This window comes from Eptatretus burgeri, chromosome 7 (genome assembly GCF_056783735.1).
Source record: "Eptatretus burgeri isolate ZD-2024b chromosome 7, Ebu_testis_v1, whole genome shotgun sequence".
Classification (NCBI taxonomy): domain Eukaryota; kingdom Metazoa; phylum Chordata; class Myxini; order Myxiniformes; family Myxinidae; genus Eptatretus; species Eptatretus burgeri.
Genome location: NC_140967.1, coordinates 4,266,924 through 4,287,058, shown reverse-complemented (window position 1 = coordinate 4,287,058; position 20,135 = coordinate 4,266,924). Strand labels below are relative to the sequence as shown.

Genomic DNA, 20,135 nt, shown 5'->3' with positions numbered 1-20,135 from the left:
TATATTCAAATCCCCAGAAATCCAAATCGCAGACACATGAACATCACTGCCAAGGAAAGTGAATCTCTCCGTGACCACAACATCCTCACCACAAACAGGTACAGACAAGATAGTAGCATCCAATATGTCATTGAAAGCCTGGATCTTAGTTTCGACCCAGGAAACCCACAATCCCAGCAGCTCCAACTCCTCATTCAGTACTTCCAGGCCCCCCAAAGGACATCAAGAGTCTCCGCAAAGATGACTGCATCATCTGTGAGATCAAGGTCAGAGGTCTTGCCATTCCCAAACGATGCACCGCAGCTTGATCTCTCTGACATCCTCCCCAGAATCCAGTCCACACAAGTACTGAAAAGTGTGGGGGGCAGTACACACCCCTGATGAACTCCAGTAACAACTGGAAATAAGTCGGAGATGATATCTCAACAGCTCACAGCATTCTCAGTACCAGAGTATAGTTCAGACATCCAACATTCACCTCCTCTTCTCTCTCATCCCCATTTTTATTATTTATTTTCCAATTCAGCCCTCATCACCGTTGTGATGTGATTCAGTCAGGTCAGGCCAGATTAGATCTGTGACTTGCTACAGGTACCATGTAAACCTGTACTAACCTGTTCCATGGTCGGGTTGTCGGCGACTAAACCGTCTCCCCCACCAGGTTTTTTGGTGAGGAGGGTGTTTAGATATGGACACCCAGCAGGATTAAAAACAAAACCTGTCAAAGGGCGGAGGAGCTCCTTGTGAGCCAATGGCCATCCATATCTAGTGCCCAACTGTGTCTACAGACGTCCTCCTGCAGTTGGGTTACTTTTTTATTCGGAGGTTGGTGGCAGGATTCGCACTCCGGCCACTGGAAAACCCTTCATTCCGCAAAACACAAAAACGCAAAAAATATCTGAAAACCCACTCAGTGGGAGTACCTCCTGATGACGGGATTGGGGCAAAGCCTTCGGGACCCCCAATCTTTGATGATAGGAGGGGAACCTATTCTCTCAGCGAGGGAGTCTCGTGAGTGGAGGAGGCCAATGGGCCGACCACGTGCCTCGTGGTTGCAGCAGGTTGATCGGCATCTCGAGGAGATGGGGATGGACCAGGCATCTGCCTGGAGGATGGCCAGACGGAGGATCCTGGAGTACCGGTGGAAAGTGGACGCACCGACGCGCTGCTGCGGCGCATGCTCTCATACCTGACCACACCTGACCGTTGCGGGTACACAATAAACAGATGTCCCTTTGTATCATGTGCTGTCGGAATGTCAAAATACACTTTGAGAAACTTGGCAAATGCTTTTATTTGTGTTTGTTTGAATTCAGCAAAATCGTAATAATAAGATGGAATGCGCACGCTCAGCCAAGTGGAAGCGAGTTAAACGTGATCCGAACCCGTCTCGGTAATGTATTTGTTTTGCCTTGAGCGACTGTTGTCCTGTTCAGGTGACGACTTCAGTAAACTGGGACACGTTCGATGATCGCAGTCTCGCAGTGACAATCCGAAAGCCGCCGCTGTTGCTCTGCTCTCATTTCAACATGAGGACACGCCCACCGCTGGGCGTGACTTCATTCATGCCCCGCCTCTTAATGACGTCACGGCCAAGCCAACCAATGACAGCTTCGTGTTCGGAGACATCTGCAGGAACCGAGCAGTTGCGCGGAAGGAGCATTTGGAATCGGCGATAGGAAGTGTCTCGGAATTGAAAGCGAAGACTCGGCCACGTCGGGCACTTCTGTTGTCTAATAGAAACCTGTGGTTGTTTCGCTCTTGGTTTTTACCTCAGGGCCTTGTGCGGCCCACATGGGGATGACGACGTAGCCGGAGATTCCGTGTCCCCAAAGTTTCCTCTAGATCGTTGGCCCCGCGCACTGTGCATGCGACGGTCGACGGTCACCGTGGCCGCGCAAAGCTCCGGCTCGGCTCGCGGCTCCCGCTCGCTGTGTCCGCACGGCACGGCTGCTGGGCCCTGTGCGCGGCCCCACCATGATCGCGGTACTCACGCAGAAGTTAAAAGCGCACACCATCGAGGAAGGCCAACAACAACAACAACAACAACAACAACAACAACAACAACAACAACAACAACAACAACAATCGTTCAAGGTAAGAACGGATCAAGTGATGCGTCGGCGAAACGGGTGTCATGGATGTTCCGTCTTCATCCGTCGGAAAGGGCTCTCGGTGGAGATTTTCCGTCCCTGAGGAGTTTGATGTTTTGGGTGTGACGTCACCATCTGAGTGTAAATACCGTGTGTTGAAGGTTACCAGGTGACTAGGTTACCGGAATAAGGTGTTTGAGGAAACACAAGGGACCTTGGTAACACCTGGCAGTGAAGGCGAGATCTGTGGAGGTGTTTTTACCTCAATAATACAGAATGATGACCTAAAATAATTTACTCCTCCTCACCCCTCCTCACCTCACCTCGTCTCCCCTCCTCACCCCTCCTCACCCCCTCACCGTTTCCAGTCGTCACCCCCCCTCACCGTTTCCAGTCGTCACCCCCCCTCACCGTTTCCAGTCGTCACCCCCCCTCACCGTTTCCAGTCGTCACCCCCCACCGTTTCCAGTCGTCACCCCCCCACCGTTTCCAGTCGTCACCCCCCACCGTTTCCAGTCGTCACCCCCCACCGTTTCCAGTCGTCACCCCCCACCGTTTCCAGTCGTCACCCCCCACCGTTTCCAGTCGTCACCCCCCACCGTTTCCAGTCGTCACCCCCCACCGTTTCCAGTCGTCACCCCCCACCGTTTCCAGTCGTCACCCCCCACCGTTTCCAGTCGTCACCCCCCACCGTTTCCAGTCGTCACCCCCACCGTTTCCAGTCGTCACCCCCCACCGTTTCCAGTCGTCACCCCCCTCACCGTTTCCAGTCGTCACCCCCCCTCTCACCGTTTCCAGTCGTCACCCCCTCTCACCGTTTCCAGTCACCCCCCTCACCGTTTCCAGTCGTCACCCCCCCTCACCGTTTCCAGTCGTCACCCCCCTCACCGTTCCAGTCGTCACCCCCTCACCGTTTCCAGTCGTCACCCCCCCTCACCGTTTCCAGTCGTCACCCCCCCTCACCTTTTCCAGTCGTCACCCCCCCTCACCGTTTCCAGTCGTCACCCCCCCTCACCGTTTCCAGTCGTCACCCCCTCACCGTTTCCAGTCGTCACCCCCCTCACCGTTTCCAGTCGTCACCCCCCCCTCACCGTTTCCAGTCGTCACCCCTCACCGTTTCCAGTCGTCACCCCCCTCACCGTTTCCAGTCGTCACCCCCCCTCACCGTTTCCAGTCGTCACCCCCCCTCACCGTTTCCAGTCGTCACCCCCCCTCACCGTTTCCAGTCGTCACCCCCCCCTCACCGTTTCCAGTCGTCACCCCCCCCTCACCGTTTCCAGTCGTCACCCCCCTCACCGTTTCCAGTCGTCACCCCCCCCCTCACCGTTTCCAGTCGTCACCCCCCTCACCGTTTCCAGTCGTCCACCCCCCTCACCGTTTCCAGTCGTCACCCCCCTCACCGTTTCCAGTCGTCACCCCCCTCACCGTTTCCAGTCGTCACCCCCCTCACCGTTTCCAGTCGTCACCCCCTCACCGTTTCCAGTCGTCACCCCCTCACCGTTTCCAGTCGTCACCCCCCTCAACGTTTCCAGTCGTCACCCCCCTCACCGTTTCCAGTCGTCACCCCCCTCACCGTTTCCAGTCGTCACCCCCCTCACCGTTTCCAGTCGTCACCCCCCTCACCGTTTCCAGTCGTCACCCCCCTCACCGTTTCCAGTCGTCACCCCCCCTCACCGTTTCCAGTCGTCACCCCCCCTCACCGTTTCCAGTCGTCACCCCCCTCACCGTTTCCAGTCGTCACCCCCCTCACCGTTTCCAGTCGTCACCCCCTCACCGTTTCCAGTCGTCACCCCCTCACCGTTTCCAGTCGTCACCCCCTCACCGTTTCCAGTCGTCACCCCCCTCACCGTTTCCAGTCGTCACCCCCTCACCGTTTCCAGTCGTCACCCCCTCACCGTTTCCAGTCGTCACCCCCCTCACCGTTTCCAGTCGTCACCCCCCTCACCGTTTCCAGTCGTCACCCCCCCTCACCGTTTGCAGTCGTCACCCCCCCCCCTCACCGTTTGCAGTCGTCACCCCCCCCCTCACCGTTTGCAGTCGTCAACCCCTCTCACCGTTTGCAGTCGTCACCCCCTCACCGTTTGCAGTCGTCACCCCCCTCACCGTTTGCAGTCGTCACCCCCCTCACCGTTTGCAGTCGTCACCCCCCTCACCGTTTGCAGTCGTCACCCCCCCTCACCGTTTGCAGTCGTCACCCCCCTCACCGTTTGCAGTCGTCACCCCCCCTCACCGTTTGCAGTCGTCACCCCCTCACCGTTTGCAGTCGTCACCCCCCTCACCGTTTGCAGTCGTCACCCCCCTCACCGTTTGCAGTCGTCACCCCCCTCACCGTTTGCAGTCGTCACCCCCCCTCACCGTTTGCAGTCGTCACCCCCCTCACCGTTTGCAGTCGTCACCCCCCTCACCGTTTGCAGTCGTCACCCCCCCTCACCGTTTGCAGTCGTCACCCCCCTCACCGTTTGCAGTCGTCACCCCCTCACCGTTTGCAGTCGTCACCCCCTCACCGTTTGCAGTCGTCACCCCCCCTCACCGTTTGCAGTCGTCACCCCCCTCACCGTTTGCAGTCGTCACCCCCCTCACCGTTTGCAGTCGTCACCCCCCTCACCGTTTGCAGTCGTCACCCCCCCTCACCGTTTGCAGTCGTCACCCCCCTCACCGTTTGCAGTCGTCACCCCCCCTCACCGTTTGCAGTCGTCACCCCCCTCACCGTTTGCAGTCGTCACCCCCCCCTCACCGTTTGCAGTCGTCACCCCCTCACCGTTTGCAGTCGTCACCCCCCCTCACCGTTTGCAGTCGTCACCCCCCTCACCGTTTGCAGTCGTCACCCCCCTCACCGTTTGCAGTCGTCACCCCCCTCACCGTTTGCAGTCGTCACCCCCTCACCGTTTGCAGTCGTCACCCCCTCACCGTTTGCAGTCGTCACCCCCCTCACCGTTTGCAGTCGTCACCCCCCCTCACCGTTTGCAGTCGTCACCCCCCCTCACCGTTTGCAGTCGTCACCCCCCTCACCGTTTGCAGTCGTCTCCCCCTCACCGTTTGCAGTCGTCTCCCCCTCCCCTCACCGTTTGCACTCATCTCCCCCTCCTCACCGTTTGCTGTCGTCACCCATCCTCTCCCTCCGTCTATGGCGTCCGGACACAGTCCTATTGCTCTCAGAATCGATGTCATGAAGGATAAAATTGGGTGAGATCGAAGGTGAAGATGTGTTTGTCGTGCTGGGATTCGGGATTTGTTTTTTATCCCCCGCCAACCAACGAAGTTGGTGGGGGATATAGAAATGGGTTCCGTCCGTCCGCCCGTCCGTCACATTTTATTTCCGGAGCTTAACTAAAAAAATCCCCTCAAGATATGTTTATGAAATTTGGTACACATATCAAGCAAGTGGTGAACTGGTGTCTTTTGATATTTTCTACTTGATAGGTTACATGGTTTGGCAGCCAGGTTGGATTCAAGAAAAATATTAAATAATGTTTTCTCTGGAATCACATAACCTAACGAAGCGAAAATTTGCAACTATAATCTTCCATCATGTCTGCATACATAGTAAAAATTATGACGTCGCATGGTTTGGTGGCCAGCTTGGATCGAAAAACACACCTCATCCGATTAATACGAAACTTCGCACACGTATTCCACTGGAGGATTGGAGGCAGAATGTAAATTTATGATGTCATACGTCACATGGTTCGTCAGCCATCGTGGATTGAAAATTAGTAAATTAAAAAATATATTATTCTCCAGAACGGCTGGACAGATTGAGGCAAAATTTCACATACACTTTCCCCGAGACATCCTTTAAGAAGTTTGTTAATTTCTAATTGATAGGTCACATGGTTTGGCGTCCATATTGAATTTACCCTAAAACCCCCAAACATCTCCAGAACGGCTGGTCAGATCAAGGGGAAACTTCACATACATATTGCACACGCTTAGGGAATATAAGTTTGTTAATCCTCATTTACTATGGCGGGAGATATCGAAGACTTTGTCTTCAACGGATGCTAGTTGGATTTGATTTGTTTTTTGGATTTGATTTTTTTTTCCAAGCCCTTGGTGTAATCCTGGTTTTAAAATGTGGGTTTATTTCTCTTCCTGTTGTTGTTGTTGATTATCTTCTGCATAGCATTCAATTATCACTCTTCCGTTTCCCAAGGTCGCTTAAATGAGGAAAAATTGATGGCAAACATGGGAAGGATATGGATCTAACACGTTTTCTTACCTTTCAATGGAGTGTAATTATAACTAGCAAATACGGACCGAAGATCGCCAATAGGTCGGCTGTGTGGGATAGGGTCGATTGCCAATTTAAATTTACCTTAATTCCCACGTCGTCCAAATTACCAGGGAAATTCACTCTTGGCAGGATCTGCACGATCCAGGCCGTTACCGAGCCGGATTCGAGCTGTACCCCGAGCGGAGAGTACTAGAATCCTGCCGGGCCGATTGCACGATTACGGCAACAATGAAGCCTCCTAGTTCCCGTTCACAGCGTGGCAAACCAATGATAGAAAACACAAAAACGAACTGATACTTTTAACACATGGATTTATTTATAATGGGGGGAAGGGGGGGAGCACGTAAGGAGCAGAGTTATCCGACTATTAGGAAATGCAATGTACAAAGAGCAAGCACTTAACGATTTCTACTTGCAGTTGGGCCCACAGACAGACACACACACAGATAGCCAGAAGGACATGGACCTTCCCGCCTCGTGCGGTCTTCGACGAGATGAGCGACCCAGACCAGTGTCGTGATGCGGTCCGAAGAACCAGGCGCCAGCGAGAGGCGATGGAAGAACCAGGTATCAGCGAGATGCTATGGAAGAACCAGGCGCCAGCGAGACGTGAGCTCTGTACAGCGCTCGTCCTGACAACCAAAACTCTCCTCCCTTTTTGATCGCACCGCAACCTTATTCCTCCTTGTCCGGGGGGGGGGGGGAGGGACGCCTCCTCCCTCCGCACTCTCCCTCACTGGACGTTTTGGCATGCAAAATGCGCTCGTCGCCCTGTCATTGGCCAAAACGGGCACCAAGGCCGTTGATTGGACCGGGGGGGGGGGAGGGGGCATGACGGCCATCCGGCAGACCGCCCTCCAAACAGGTAGAGGAACATTATCCTGCGTGGGCTCCGCCCATGTTTGTGCTGACACGCAATGGCGTCGGTGTGAGGAAGCTCGGTGAAGGCTTGTTATTGTGGTTATAAAAATCCTAACTATCAAAATAACTCCGCAGCGCATGAACATTTAATTACCCATTAAACACGAGAAAGGGAGCTATCTATCCACATTTACTTATCGAAATAACTGAGCTATAGGACCTGAATGTTGAGTGCTCATGGCTTCCAGATTCGTAACAATACCACCCCTCACTTCGCTGAGAGTGAGAGTGAATGGTGGTAACATGTGCCCCCCCCCCAAAGAAGATAAAACCTGCAGCATTTTCTCTTTAACTACCGTGTTCTTTATAAAACCAGATGGGAGCATTTAAAACCCATGCTATCTACCTCACAAAGGCCTGCCTGCCTGCATGCATTCATGTTCGTACATGTAGTGACCATTGCACCACTCCGGTTGGGTCACTCCAAATCTGATTCATGCATGATACACTCGAGGGAAGCCATTTTATATTCAAAACTGGTCCGTCAGTTCTAAATAGTCCCCTTAACACAGGGTGAGGGGTGCAAATGATGGAGGGGGAAAGTCTGAGGGAAGGAGGAAAGGCGGGAATGGAGGGAGGACGGAGGGAGGGGGAGGAGAGGGGGAACTGGGGAGGGGAAGGGGGTTTGGGAGTAGGTAAGCAAGAGGGGAGAGGTTCTCGACTTGGTTTTGGCAATGGAACTTGTGGAGAAGCGAGGGGGGGGGGTAATACGGGATTGAACAAATTGGGTACGTTAATACAACACGTGGTTATCGCTGGAGGAGGCAGCGTACCAGGGCATTACCCTGGTAATTTATTCACAATTTTTAAAGGGTGAAAGTAAATTTTTATTCCCTTTTTTTAATATAGTTTTTATTTTTATTTTTAGCAATTATGCAAAGATTGGTATTCCCATCAGCAAATCGATGGGTCTTGCCTCTGGTGGATTTGAAACGAACAACCAAGCAGCTTGGTGTGTGCTTACCCAGTGGCTTAAGTACTCAGGCAAGCACTTCAACAGAACGGCTGGCTTGGCAGGCGATTACCCATCGCCGATCGGTCATATAAACCCATGCACCTGGAAACGCCCAAGCAATGTCTGAATTGGACAAATGAAGTTTTTTTTTGGCGTCGGAACTGCTGCTAAGTTTTATTCTGGAGCTTAAAGTTTGTAATTCAGCTTAGTTGAACAGATTCTCGAGGTTATGGCATGTGCGGAAATGAAATAAAACCACAAACGCTGGCGTCAACAGGCGTTTATAAGCATTGCAATGTATTCAGCAATTTGTAGGTATGATGAACAGGGATTGGATAATATGAGTGAGGAAAGTGGAAAATAAATAAATAAAAACTTGGAACGATTTTAAAATGTGGTTTCAGTTTAATTGCACTGGTGTCACCATTCATCACAGATAACGTGAGGACGATGATGGTCATGGTAACGCCGGTGTCTGTAACACTCAAGTCTGTGCTTGGCCTGAGAGGTAGCGTGTGAGTTGTGCTGCAATTCCTCGTCCATTTGCAGTTACACTGATTCTGTGCCTGTCCAGGTGACTCATGGCTGGAAGGATGGAGAGGACTCGGAAGATGAAAACCAAGAGTTGGTGCAGATTGATCGAGGTGGGTCAGGGTCATTGGCTGCTTGAGCCAACCTCCTGAAGCCTTTTTTGCTGAAATTTTCCTGTATCAACATGTAGGATCGATTTGATTGCTGAAAAAGTGTATTCCTTATATATGAAGCTATTTGTAAAGCATGTGATTTGAATTATGGATTTGCTGATAATTGATTGATCAGGGACTTCAGTGCATATTGATGTTTGCCCCGAGTGAGATGAATGCTTTTTGTGACTGCGTTTAATTTGGCAATCCACCGTACTCCCATAATATATCCATTACTCCCCACCTTGCCTTTCTCTACAAAGCCTCGGTATCAACGAATGCAAATTTCCAAGTTTAAATGAGGCCATTAATAGGATATGTGTTTTTGAGATGTCCCACACACCTCTTTTGGAATGTGATTCGTCCAAACGGCTTTTTGTGATCATTGTTGAGATGCGTCGTGTTATCTTGGCAGGGATTCTTGCTTTAACTTCTTCCTCCATCAAGCAGTTCAGAAGTTCTACAAATCCTTGTAATAATTAAATGTCCTATTTTATTTAAAAGGGAAACCTGTTAAAACACTATTACGATAGACCGTCACTCAAATGGGTGTTGGCAATGGCCTTTGTTGGTTTGTAACGCTATTCTTGGAAAATCCTTTTTAACCTGATATCCTCATGAATAGGACAGACTGGTCGATGTCAATCACAATGGCGACAAGAATGAAAACGACCGTGACAGCAAAAAGTAGTCATTGCTAAATAGGTGCAGTCAAAAGGAGATTGATTTTTGACATGACAATGGAGGAAGAACCTGGAAGATGAAATTGGACTTGAAGACTAAAGTGCCAAATGAGGAAAATGAATAATAGTCCGGCAGATATGTGAAAAAAATGTGCCTTTAGTGATACAAGCATGAAATTTGGCACACTGCTAGGGCAGTATCTTATAAAGATTTTTGGATTTAGGGACATTCCAGATTCTTCCCAGAGCCAAAATGGCGGCCATTTTACAAAATAGCCGATTTTGTGTTGTACAAGGAGGATACATGTGGATACAACTATATTTAAGAAGCATACCAGTGGTTTTATTTAACTAAATATAGATTCTAGCAAATAAGAAATAGCAAATAAAGGTGACAAAGCGTGAATAAACCATTTATTTGGTCATTTTTTGGTGCATTTTTGCACTTTTGGACGGTTTTCTACAACAAACTCTTCAAAAAACTGTTATCAAGCACCATGCAATGACTGTTGTTCATTTAACACTCTTGAACTCGGAGGAAGTGCTTCTGTTTGATCCTAACACCAACTTACAGTGGAACCTCTAGATCCAGGTAACAGAGTCTACTATGATGCATGGATACATGTGTACATGTTACATAATTATCATCTGTGATCTCTCTTGTCCCAGTTCTACTCTCTTGTACACTCCCCACCACAGTGACATAGAGCTGTGCACTGGAGTGCAGCATTGACACACTTGCACTGTCCTCTGCATCCCTTTTTGCAGCCACACCTTAGTAGTTGCCGACATGCCTCAGTTGCCTCTGGGAGGGTTGTCCAGTATATGTCCCAGCCATTATCGGTGTGAACCCACCCCCAGTCACTGGGCGATGGGAGCTCTGGTGTGGACACCATCATCTGGCCCCAACAGTAGCCGGCTTGGTAGGTAGCTCTCTTGATGTGCTGTTTCAGGGCTTCACGAGTTGGTGGGAGTGCATCTATTGATCTGCCATTCTGGGTGAACAGATGCTTGCGACACTCATTGACATGTTCCTGGCTACTGGTGCGATCATAGAGCACAACAACAAAACGCTCAAGTGCATCCATGTGGTCATCTACGGCTGAAGGAGTTGGCGTGGCAGCCAAGGCACATAATGCTGCAGTGACATCAGTGACCTCATCACAGGATTTCCAGGTTTCCCATGCTTTTTTCTTCCCCCTGCCTCCGAAGCTTGAAACGGTGTCACATCCAGTGAGGGCATGGAATAATGGCAAAACTCGACACTTGTTAGGTCCCAGTGCCACAGACATCTCGTGAGCTGCCAAGAACCTGAAGTTCTTTCCTGTGCCAAAAGCAACCCAGAGCTCATCAATGTCCAGACGTCCAGCTGCTGTCACCGCAAGGACCACGACATCAGTGTCTACTGTACGGATCGACACTTTGCTGTATCCCTGCCTTACAGCGTCTTCAGCATGGAGTAGCATTCTTGTGTCAGCCTCTTCATGGCTACAAGGGGCAAGACCAGCAACATCTCGGGCCTGCGTACAAACCACATCTTTGTGGTGGGTGCTGATGACTTGTTTGTCTGTGTCTGTTGTTGTTACTCTGGTGGCTAGGAAGTCAAACAACTCCATCTTGTTCTCATCTGTGCGAAGAAAGGTCTGCCAGTTTCCAGGAATGGAACTAGATGGCTCGACTCGTCTCCTGATGCCTTTGCCTCGCTTCTTCCTAGTGTCTGCCTTCAAACTGTCTGTGAGGTATTCATCCCAGTCAATATCCATCCTGCTCGTATGCTGCAGCTGAGATGTGATGCATGGCAAGAATACTTCTGTTGCATACTCGTTGAAGGTCTTTGCTGTGCCAGGTGGCAGCATACTGATGATCGCTGCACCATCAAGGATGATGACTTCAACTGCTGGACTAGCAGCAGCAGCAGCATTCTCCTGTGGAGGGACCAGATCTTCTAAGCAGCCAACCAGATCAGACTTTGTTCCAAGTCTCATCTTGCCCATGTGTGACAGTGCAGGGGGACATGCTTGGTTCTCATGTGCGAAGAACTCATCAAGATCTCCATCACGTATCTGGGACGCAATGAACAACCTGGAGAACAGGGAGCAGTCGTTCTTCAGAGATGAAACCTGCAGCTGTGCTCTTGACTTCTCTCTGACTGGAGGTCGGCTGAAGAGAGGGAGGTTGTTTCTCTTGATTGGGTCGGTGATGGGCTTTGTCTGGTTATTAAGTCTCTCATGGACATAGGAGTCATGCGGTTCTTGTCCTAGCTTCTCGATCTGGCGTACAGTATTTATAACTGCTGGGTCTGCCAGGTCTCTGCTGTCTAGCACCAGGAGATCCTTGCTGTTATCACAAAATGGGTTGCCCATCTCCCCCATGACTTGAGTGAGTGAACGCACATCTCTAGCAAAGGCTACCTGTGTGTGCTTGGTCTGCTCGTGGTGTTTGTGAACAGCCTTCTTGGTCTCTGATGTGGCCTGGAACTCAGCGATCACTCTGGCCATCTCTGGACCAGACACCATCCAGCGGGGTAATGCAGCGGGATTCTCTGTCAGGCCTACAGCTCCTCCGTCACCCTTAACTAATGCGTTATTCTGCTCGTGGGCTTGGTCGATGGCCATCGCAGAAAACGCATGAGTGGTCTTCTTTACTGTGAAGTTGCCGGCAAGAAACTGCGTGTATACACTTGCATGTTTGGTCGCCAGTGTCACCATGTCGCGCAGGTGAACTGGTATCCACCTGGCGTAGTTGGTATGACCCAAGGCGAAGAACCAGGGGACAATCTTGCTCAGGGCATCAATGTATAGCAGGAAGTTCCCTTCACAGACCGATCTGACGTAGATTAGGACAGTGAGTTCCAACTGTAGAATGATCCACCAGAAGTGGAACTGCGGACTGGCTTGCACACGTTCAGCACACCAGTCGTCTAGATCCTGTACCTCATCTGCTCCTTGGCTGAAGGCTTTCTGAAGGAGAAGATAGAGGCTACTGGCTGTGACCTGGTGAGCTCGCCGAGTGCGTGTAACATGGGCAGCCTTCAGGAAGGAATCAGCAGTACCAGTTGTAGCAACTCCTGCCTGCACCAGAGCTCCTGTCCACCCACTGCTATCCAGAAGATCACCCAGAGTTTTCAGTGCAGCCATCTCAATGTGGAGTCCACCAAATAGGATGACGAAGTGATCTTCTCCATGTGTTTCTGGCCATCTCCACTGGATCTGTTTGGCAAGTGCGTACATTGGCTGATCGACTGTGAGGACTGGGATCTGACCAGGGTTCAGAATCTCAACTGCTGTCTTGATGACATCCATGGAGTGACGAATCATAGCCACGGACTTGGCCTGGTCATAGAAGAGAGGCAGCAATGAGGTAAGGGTCACGCCACACTCTGGTTCCTCTGGAATGGACTGCTTGCTGGCATGATATGCAGCCCATGACACAGTCTCGTCTCCCTGTAGTAGTGTGTCTGATGCTACACTAACTGCCATCTGCTCTAGCCACCTGTCAAAATGACAAGAACTCATCAACACAATTAACAAGAGACAGGACCTCAGCACCACACACAGTTAACAAGAGATTGAGGCACATATATGAATACAGAATATGTACAACTTTCAGATGATATATTTTCTCTGGCGTACCTGTATTCCACCTGCATTGCTTGAGGGATCAGTTGGCAGTCACTTCTGTTGGGACCAGCCAACTTGGGCATCGGTGGTTCACGTTTACCGAGAACCACAGGAGGTACAGTGGTGTATGACTCTGGCAGGTGTGCAGTGGTTGTTTTTGTAGTAACATCATCTGAGACTACTACCCGCAGCCGTTGAACTCCACGCACTTCACTATTCGGGTGCTGGAACAGCGAGATGCCAGTGCCGTGGAACGAGTCTTGAGCACTAGTTGAGCTGGGATTGTGGTCGATGTTATCCACTGCGCCAGTCATGAACAGACCACTCTTCAGTTCAGGTGGGCAAACTGCACCCTCCTGCTGGAAGAAGCGGCAGATACTGTTCCCCAAGTCCGTGGAGATGCTCAGCACCCTATCATAGGAGACGGAGAGACCCAAGTGGAACAGAGTGTCAACCAGGTCTCGTTTGCGAATCTTTGTGTGCATCAGCATTCCCAGGTACACAGGCACGGGGGTCTCCCAATTGTGGCCATGCTTGGTAGACTCAATACTCGTACTCTGTCGGCGGCGTGCGTAGCTGTTGAACATGAGGAGCTGTGAGATTGTAAGAGTGGGTGTTGATACAGATGAGTGGCTTGACTGCTCTTGGATCGTGGGACCATTCAGGATCATAGCAACTAGTGCCACGGATTGTTCTTGGCAGAGGGCGTCAAATGAACCACTAAAGGCTGTCTTCATCTTCAACATGTCTCTTCGGACTATGTTCGCGGCTCTAGCAAGATGAACACCATCACTATCAGCATAGTGTTCACAGGCCTTGTGAAGGGCTGATCCGATGTCCTCGTTGAAAGCTAGCAGAACATCTCGGCCAGGCTTGTGCTCCTCCATGTCCGGAAAATATGTCATGATCCGGTGCTTGAGTTTGGTCGAGTGAACACGTCCAGTGAAGACTGTTCCAAGCTGTTTCAGCCGGTTGTTGTACAGACTTGTTAGGTCTGCCAGCTTGAACACTGGTGCCACAAGAGCGTCCATGTGGGCATCATCGATGTAGGACACCAGTTCTCCGAGAGCTATGCCATGATTGATATCATCCTGGTCATCCAAGGTTCTCTTTGTGTCCCTTGCTTTGTTATAGAGGGAAACCAGATACTTCACATGGTACAGGGCATCTTGCGCCATCATATCTCCAGCACTCAGTTTAGCAATAAGTGGCTTGTCTTCGAGTTTCAGAGCACATTTCCTGACTCGTCTGTCCAGGTCAAAGGTAGAAGCTTTGCGCAAAGACTCGTTACCTGCTGGCTTGTCACAAAAGAAACACGTTTCGAGCAGTGACTCTGTGCGGTCCACACTCTGACGGGTATACTTTCGTGTCACGCCTTCGGTATCCCCACTGGTTGTTTTCCTCTTCTCTGCCAGAATCAATTGAGTTTTGTTGTATTGTAGTCTGCATGAATCATGCCACTTAGCCCTGTGGTGCTGGAAGGTGGACTCAATACCCTCACCATCGTCCAAGCGGGACATGTCGAAAGATTTTGGCAAGCAGTCGATCTCACTGAACCTGAGGAGGTTGTCTGCTAGAGTCTGGTATCCAGACCCTCCTGTGCTTCACTTGGAGTCAGCTGGACAATGAAGAGGCTCAATGGTGTCCATCTGACACAGCACACATAGGTTCCAGTCTGTCTGGTTAATTGATGTAACAGATGTACTTGGCCCTCGCTGCTGGGGGTCTAATAGTTTGAAATGCTTGGCCATTGTCTTGAACCACCACCAATCAGTCACTGTAAAATTGGGAAGAACCACCACCAAGCAGGGGATTAGTCTTTGGGTACACTACAGTGGAGTTATCACCTGAAAACAGAATAGCAGAGTTAAAATGTTTTCAACTACGAACCCCAGCCCAGAGGAGATGCATAGATACACAATGGCGATCTTGGGTGATTGTCACTCGATGTCCCCAATAGGCCACCATACATTATTTCTTTGCGCTGGACAGGACCATGTTAAACCCAAATCAATATGAACACACCATTGTAGTTTGAACATTTCTATTATGCAATCATGAAATTTAATACAGTGAGTACATCAATATCGATTTCGCAAATTTATGCATTTAATCGCGACATTGCCAGCTACCAGTATGTAATTAATAATGGAAATATTCATGGAGTCTAAGTTCCTTTCACCAAATTTGATTTTTGATCTATTTATATTTCCAGAAACAATATTCAGGTAACATTCACATGCATGATCAAATTGCAGAGCTCTTGTTCCAGCCATGCATTATTGCGATGGTAAACTGTTATCTGTGTCCCTCATAGACCACCGTAGATGCATTTTTTAGTCAAATATGAAGTAGATAATGAAGCATGTGCATACTAGTTGATAATAATCATATTATACTCACTACATTGTGTTTTGCACCAAGCACATATGACTTTGCTGACCTCGTAGGCAGAATTTGTTATTCGTGGCAGCCATTTTGTAAAATGGCCACCATTTTGACCCTAGGGGTAATCTGGAATGTCCCTATATCCAAAATGTTTCCTAAGGGTATGCTATAACTGTGTACCAAATTTCATGCTTGTATCATAAAAGGCACAAAACTACCAGAATATTTCACATATCTGCCGGACTATAAGAAAAACCAGTGAGTGCAAATCGATTAGACCTCCCTGGTGCATCATTAGTGCTCGTCGGGGTACAAAGCTACCTTCTTCTTTCATTTTTGCTATGACTCACCTCAAACTTGTAGGTGTACCAATTGTTGGATATTTGTGGTCAAGTGAATGGGTCTGCCAAGGGCAATATTTGATTTCTTTACAACGCAAACCAATAAATCGAAGGATTTGTTGTAATTGCATCTTCAACGGACAGATTCAGAGATTCTGATTATTATCTGTTATCGAGTCTTCACAAACCAGCTGGTCAGGCTGTAAGGGCTTTAAACTTCTCGGCCTCCTCATTTTTCAGCCACTTGTTAACCGTTGGAGTTGAGTTGAAACATTCCATCTCCAGACCCTCTGTCCTTGCATGGATTATGTCCTCAGTTGTTGACTTATGAAGTTGTTGATGCAGTCGTAGTTATTGACACAACAATACAGCATAAATATGGTGGATTGGCACTGCGATCTGGAGTATTCTCCCCACAAACGGAAATCGGGAGGTTAAAAGTAGCACTGCCTTTAAACGGAGGAAAATACGCTTTTTCGGGTGTTTTTCAAGGCCCGAGGAGGAGGGAGATGTCGAGGCTTGTTGAGGTGCGAGAACTCCACAAAGCTGCCTCCTTTCACTGCCCTCTCACCTCCGTCTCTTCACTCCACCTCCTCAAATCCTCAACTTCCTTCTTCCCCCTCTTTTGTCCCCCCTCTCCCCCAGCACCACAGAGCATTTTCTCCTCCTCATCCAGCCCCCTCCCCGAGCTATTCTGCAATACCCCACACTCTTTCAACAACCCTCCTTACCTCCCCCCCCCTCGTCCCTTTTCTCGTCCTCCCCCTCCCCTCCCTCTTCATTAACAGTGTGGACATCAAATATCTGAGGCCTTCGCTCAAACCTTTCAGATCTTTCTATACAGGTTGCCACTGACCAACCAGACATAATCTGCCTCACAGAAACTTTCCTCCCCCAAGACGTGTCTGACTCCCAAGTATCTCTCCCTGGTTACTCCCTCCTCCGGTATGACAGACCTGAGCCTCGTCCTGGTGGAGGCGTTGCTCTCTTCATCAAAGACTCTATTCCTCACCATCCATGCACTGCCCTCACTCCCCCACACCCCCAGGAATACCTCTGGCTACGGCTTCCCCTCCACTCCCACCTCATGTTAATATGTGTACTCTACCGTCCACCTAACAGTGATGACTCCATCTACACCTCATTATCCGAAAACATGGACCAACTTCTATCTTCTCATCCAAACTCTCTCTTCCTCATATGTGGTGACTTCAATTGTCATCACGCCAGTTGGATAGATGTGGGTACCTCTCTCACCTGTCATGGCACTTCAGCAAAAGCTTTCTGCAACTCATTGGGACTGACTCAAGCGGTCAACTTCCCAACCCGGATCTCAACCAATGGTACTCCATCTCTTCTGGATCAGATTTTGACAAATTTCCCTGACAATATCTGCTGCTCTTCTTCTGCTCCAATCGGTTCTTCTGACCATGTCCTTGTCAAAGTGGACATCTCTCTGGCTATTATCGAAGAACCACCTCACCGCCGTCGAGTGTGGCATTTCACTCAAGCCGACTGGCAGGGTCTCCAAGCAGCCATCAAACTTATAGACTGGTCTCCTATCGCTACTTTCTCCAACATCAACTCATCCTAAAAATTCTTTCAAAGAAACTTGCTCTCCCTCATAAACAGATTTATCCCCTCTCATCTTCAATTGTCCTCCCCTTCCTCCCGTCCTTGGTTCACTGAAGTTTGTGGCGAGGCAGGTGTCCTGAAACAACTTGCCTTTGCCTCATGGAAAGCAAACCCAAATTAGGGTCATCTCAGTTCCTTCCATAAAGCTCGGAACAAGTGTGTATCTACCCTCAGGAGAGCCAGAAAACAACATCTTTCTAAGCTCAAGTCTGAACTTTCAAACCTCTCTCCCTCCTCAAAATCCTGGTGGCATCTAATCAAATCTGTTTCTGGTGTACGTTCCCCTTCCTTACCTCAAATTGCCGCACTGCTGATACCGCATGTGAAAAGGCTGAATGCCTAAACTCGGTGTTTGCAGCTAAATCTTGTGTCCAAAACCCATCGCTTTCTCCACCCACCTTACCCAGTCACACCCAACTGTCCCTGTACTCTGTGTCCTTTTCTCCTGACAAGGTGGAGAGCTTGCTGTCAAACCTCGACTCAGATTCTGCAACCAGTCCAGACGACATCATTCCACATGTCCTAAAAACCTGGTCCTCTGCGCTTGCTCACCCTCTCTCTGATCTATTCATCCTCTCATTTGGTCAAGGTCATCTGCCATCTTCTTGGAAATCTGCAAACATTACTGCCCTGCATAAAAAGGTGCAAAAACATATCCCTGCAACTACAGACCAATCATCAGCAAGGTTATGGAATCAATCATTGCTTCAGACATTAAATCCTTCCTCTTCTCCAATGACTTGGTTTCTGATCATCAATTTGGTTTCAGACCAGGTCACTCCACCCTGGATATGTTGCTTCTGCTCTCCCAACAATGGATGGAGGTCCTCAATGCCAGACATGAAATCCGAGCCGTATCCCTGGACATATCGCGTGCTTTTGACACGGTCTTGCACCCTGCCCTGCTCACCAAACTCTCTTCCTATGGTATCCAAGGCCATCTCCACTCATGGCTAGCAGACTTCCTCTCCTGTCACAGTCAACGTGTGGCCCTAAATGGAGTTCTTTCATCCCCTCTTCCTGTACAGGCTGGAGTTCTTCAAGGTAGCATTCTGGGCCCTGTTCTTTTTCTGGTTTTCATCAATGATCTCTCTGACTCTCTGGAAAATCCTCTATATCTCTTTGCTGATGACTCCACCGTCTGCCGTACCATCGGTCATCCCTCAGACCGGCAAGCAGCAGCTTCTTCGCTCACTGCATATCTGGATAAAATCACAAACTAGTCAAACGCGTGGATCATGTCTTTCAATCCGGACAAATCTCACACTCTCACTATGTCTCTCTGAAAGGCCAATTTAGAACCCCCCCCCCCATCTACTTTCTCAACAATCCTCTGGAAGAAGTCCTTTCTTTCAAGCTTCTGGGTCTCACTATCTGCCATGACCTTTCCTGGGAAAGCCACATTTCAAACCTCGCCTCCAAAGCCAGTTGCCGACTGGGAATCCTCCGTCGTGCAAAGTCCTTCCTCGGCCCACCTGAGCTCCTGACCACTTAAAAAGCTTTCGTCCACAGCCTTATGGAGTACTGCTCTTCCCTCTAGGCTGGTGCTCCTGCCTCCCACCTTTATCGGCTTCACACTGTGGAAACCAAGGCATTTCGGATCATTGGCATCTCCCGCAATGAGGCTGAGTCTTTGGGCCTCTCCAGCCTCGCCCCCCCCTGCTCTCTCTGCGATTTGTCCCAACCACATTTCCGCAGGGTGCTCAAGGTCCGCCAACAACCTCCTTCTGGTAAAACTACCAAAATCATGAATCACTGCTCACCTTCACTCTTTTTTCCCACCTTTGGAATAAACACCCTCACTCTATTCAATCCCATTCTTCCCCCCAGGCCTTCAAAACAGCTGTTCACCAGCACCTCTTATCATCCCCCATCCAAATCCTCGATCTTTTCTATCCTCGATAATCCACTCAAGCCCACCTCCTTCAAATTCCCTGCTTTCCTTCCTGAAAGTCCCTGTAATGTCCATCTTGTATTCCCCATGTTCCCCACCCCATCCCTCTCCCTTCCACAGATCTCCTAATGTCTCTTTTGTCCTTCCCACTCCCACCCCTCTTGTCTCTTGCCCCCCCCCCCCTTGCTGTGCGTTGTGTGTTAGCTCTCACACGAGCCTCGACAAGGTATAGAAGAAAAAAAAGTAACAGAACAAAAGGAATAGTAGAAAGAGAGGAGAGGAAGCAAACCTACAGCAGCAGTATTGAGGGACAAAATAGAGGGAGACGAACAAATGATGGGTTAGGAGAGGATGCACGGGGTGGACAAAATAGATACAGGAGGGAAAACTGGAAATTTGGAAGGAGGATGGATTGGGGTGGGAGAGGATCAACAAGGTGTAGGGTGGGGTTAACGAGGGTTTCCACAAGCAGGAAAAAAGGAGTAACAAGTGAGTGGAGGTGAACAGTGATCGTGGATTTAGTCAGTTTCACTCGATGGATGTTGACGATGGACCACGTGTGTCCTGCAGAAACCTGGGGAGGACGAAGCTTTGCGTTTCCGAGCACTATCTATATTTCCTACCAGCCCCATCTTGTCTGAATCTCGACATTCCCCAACACAGAGCGTGCGAGCGGCAAATTTGATTG

General features: G+C 49.7%; 2 protein-coding genes and 1 pseudogene across 9 annotated transcripts in view; 1 reads left to right on the top strand and 2 right to left on the bottom strand.

Moving 5' to 3' along the window:
- The first annotated feature begins 1,385 nt into the window (after positions 1–1,385).
- LOC147022576 (uncharacterized) overlaps positions 1,386–20,135 on the top strand; it is a 157,321-nt gene continuing 138,571 nt past the window's right edge. For 3 of the 8 annotated variants that reach the window (XM_085887290.1, XM_085887295.1, XM_085887296.1), the window contains exons 1-2: positions 1,390–2,097; positions 8,778–8,847. In XM_085887290.1, the coding sequence (XP_085743416.1) occupies positions 1,978–2,097; positions 8,778–8,847 (190 nt within the window). In that variant the 5' untranslated portion in view covers positions 1,390–1,977. Of the gene's footprint in view, positions 2,098–8,777; positions 8,848–20,135 lie in introns of all 8 variants that reach the window. The other 5 variants (XM_085887292.1, XM_085887293.1, XM_085887291.1 and 2 more) reach the window with 5 other exon arrangements.
- LOC147022578 (uncharacterized) lies at positions 9,792–13,142 on the bottom strand. The gene has a single exon (XM_085887287.1). It carries the CDS (start codon positions 13,082–13,084, stop codon positions 10,241–10,243), a length of 2,844 nt encoding a protein of 947 aa, XP_085743413.1. The 5' UTR covers positions 13,085–13,142; the 3' UTR covers positions 9,792–10,240.
- On the bottom strand, positions 13,111–15,626 carry LOC147022577 (uncharacterized; annotated as a pseudogene).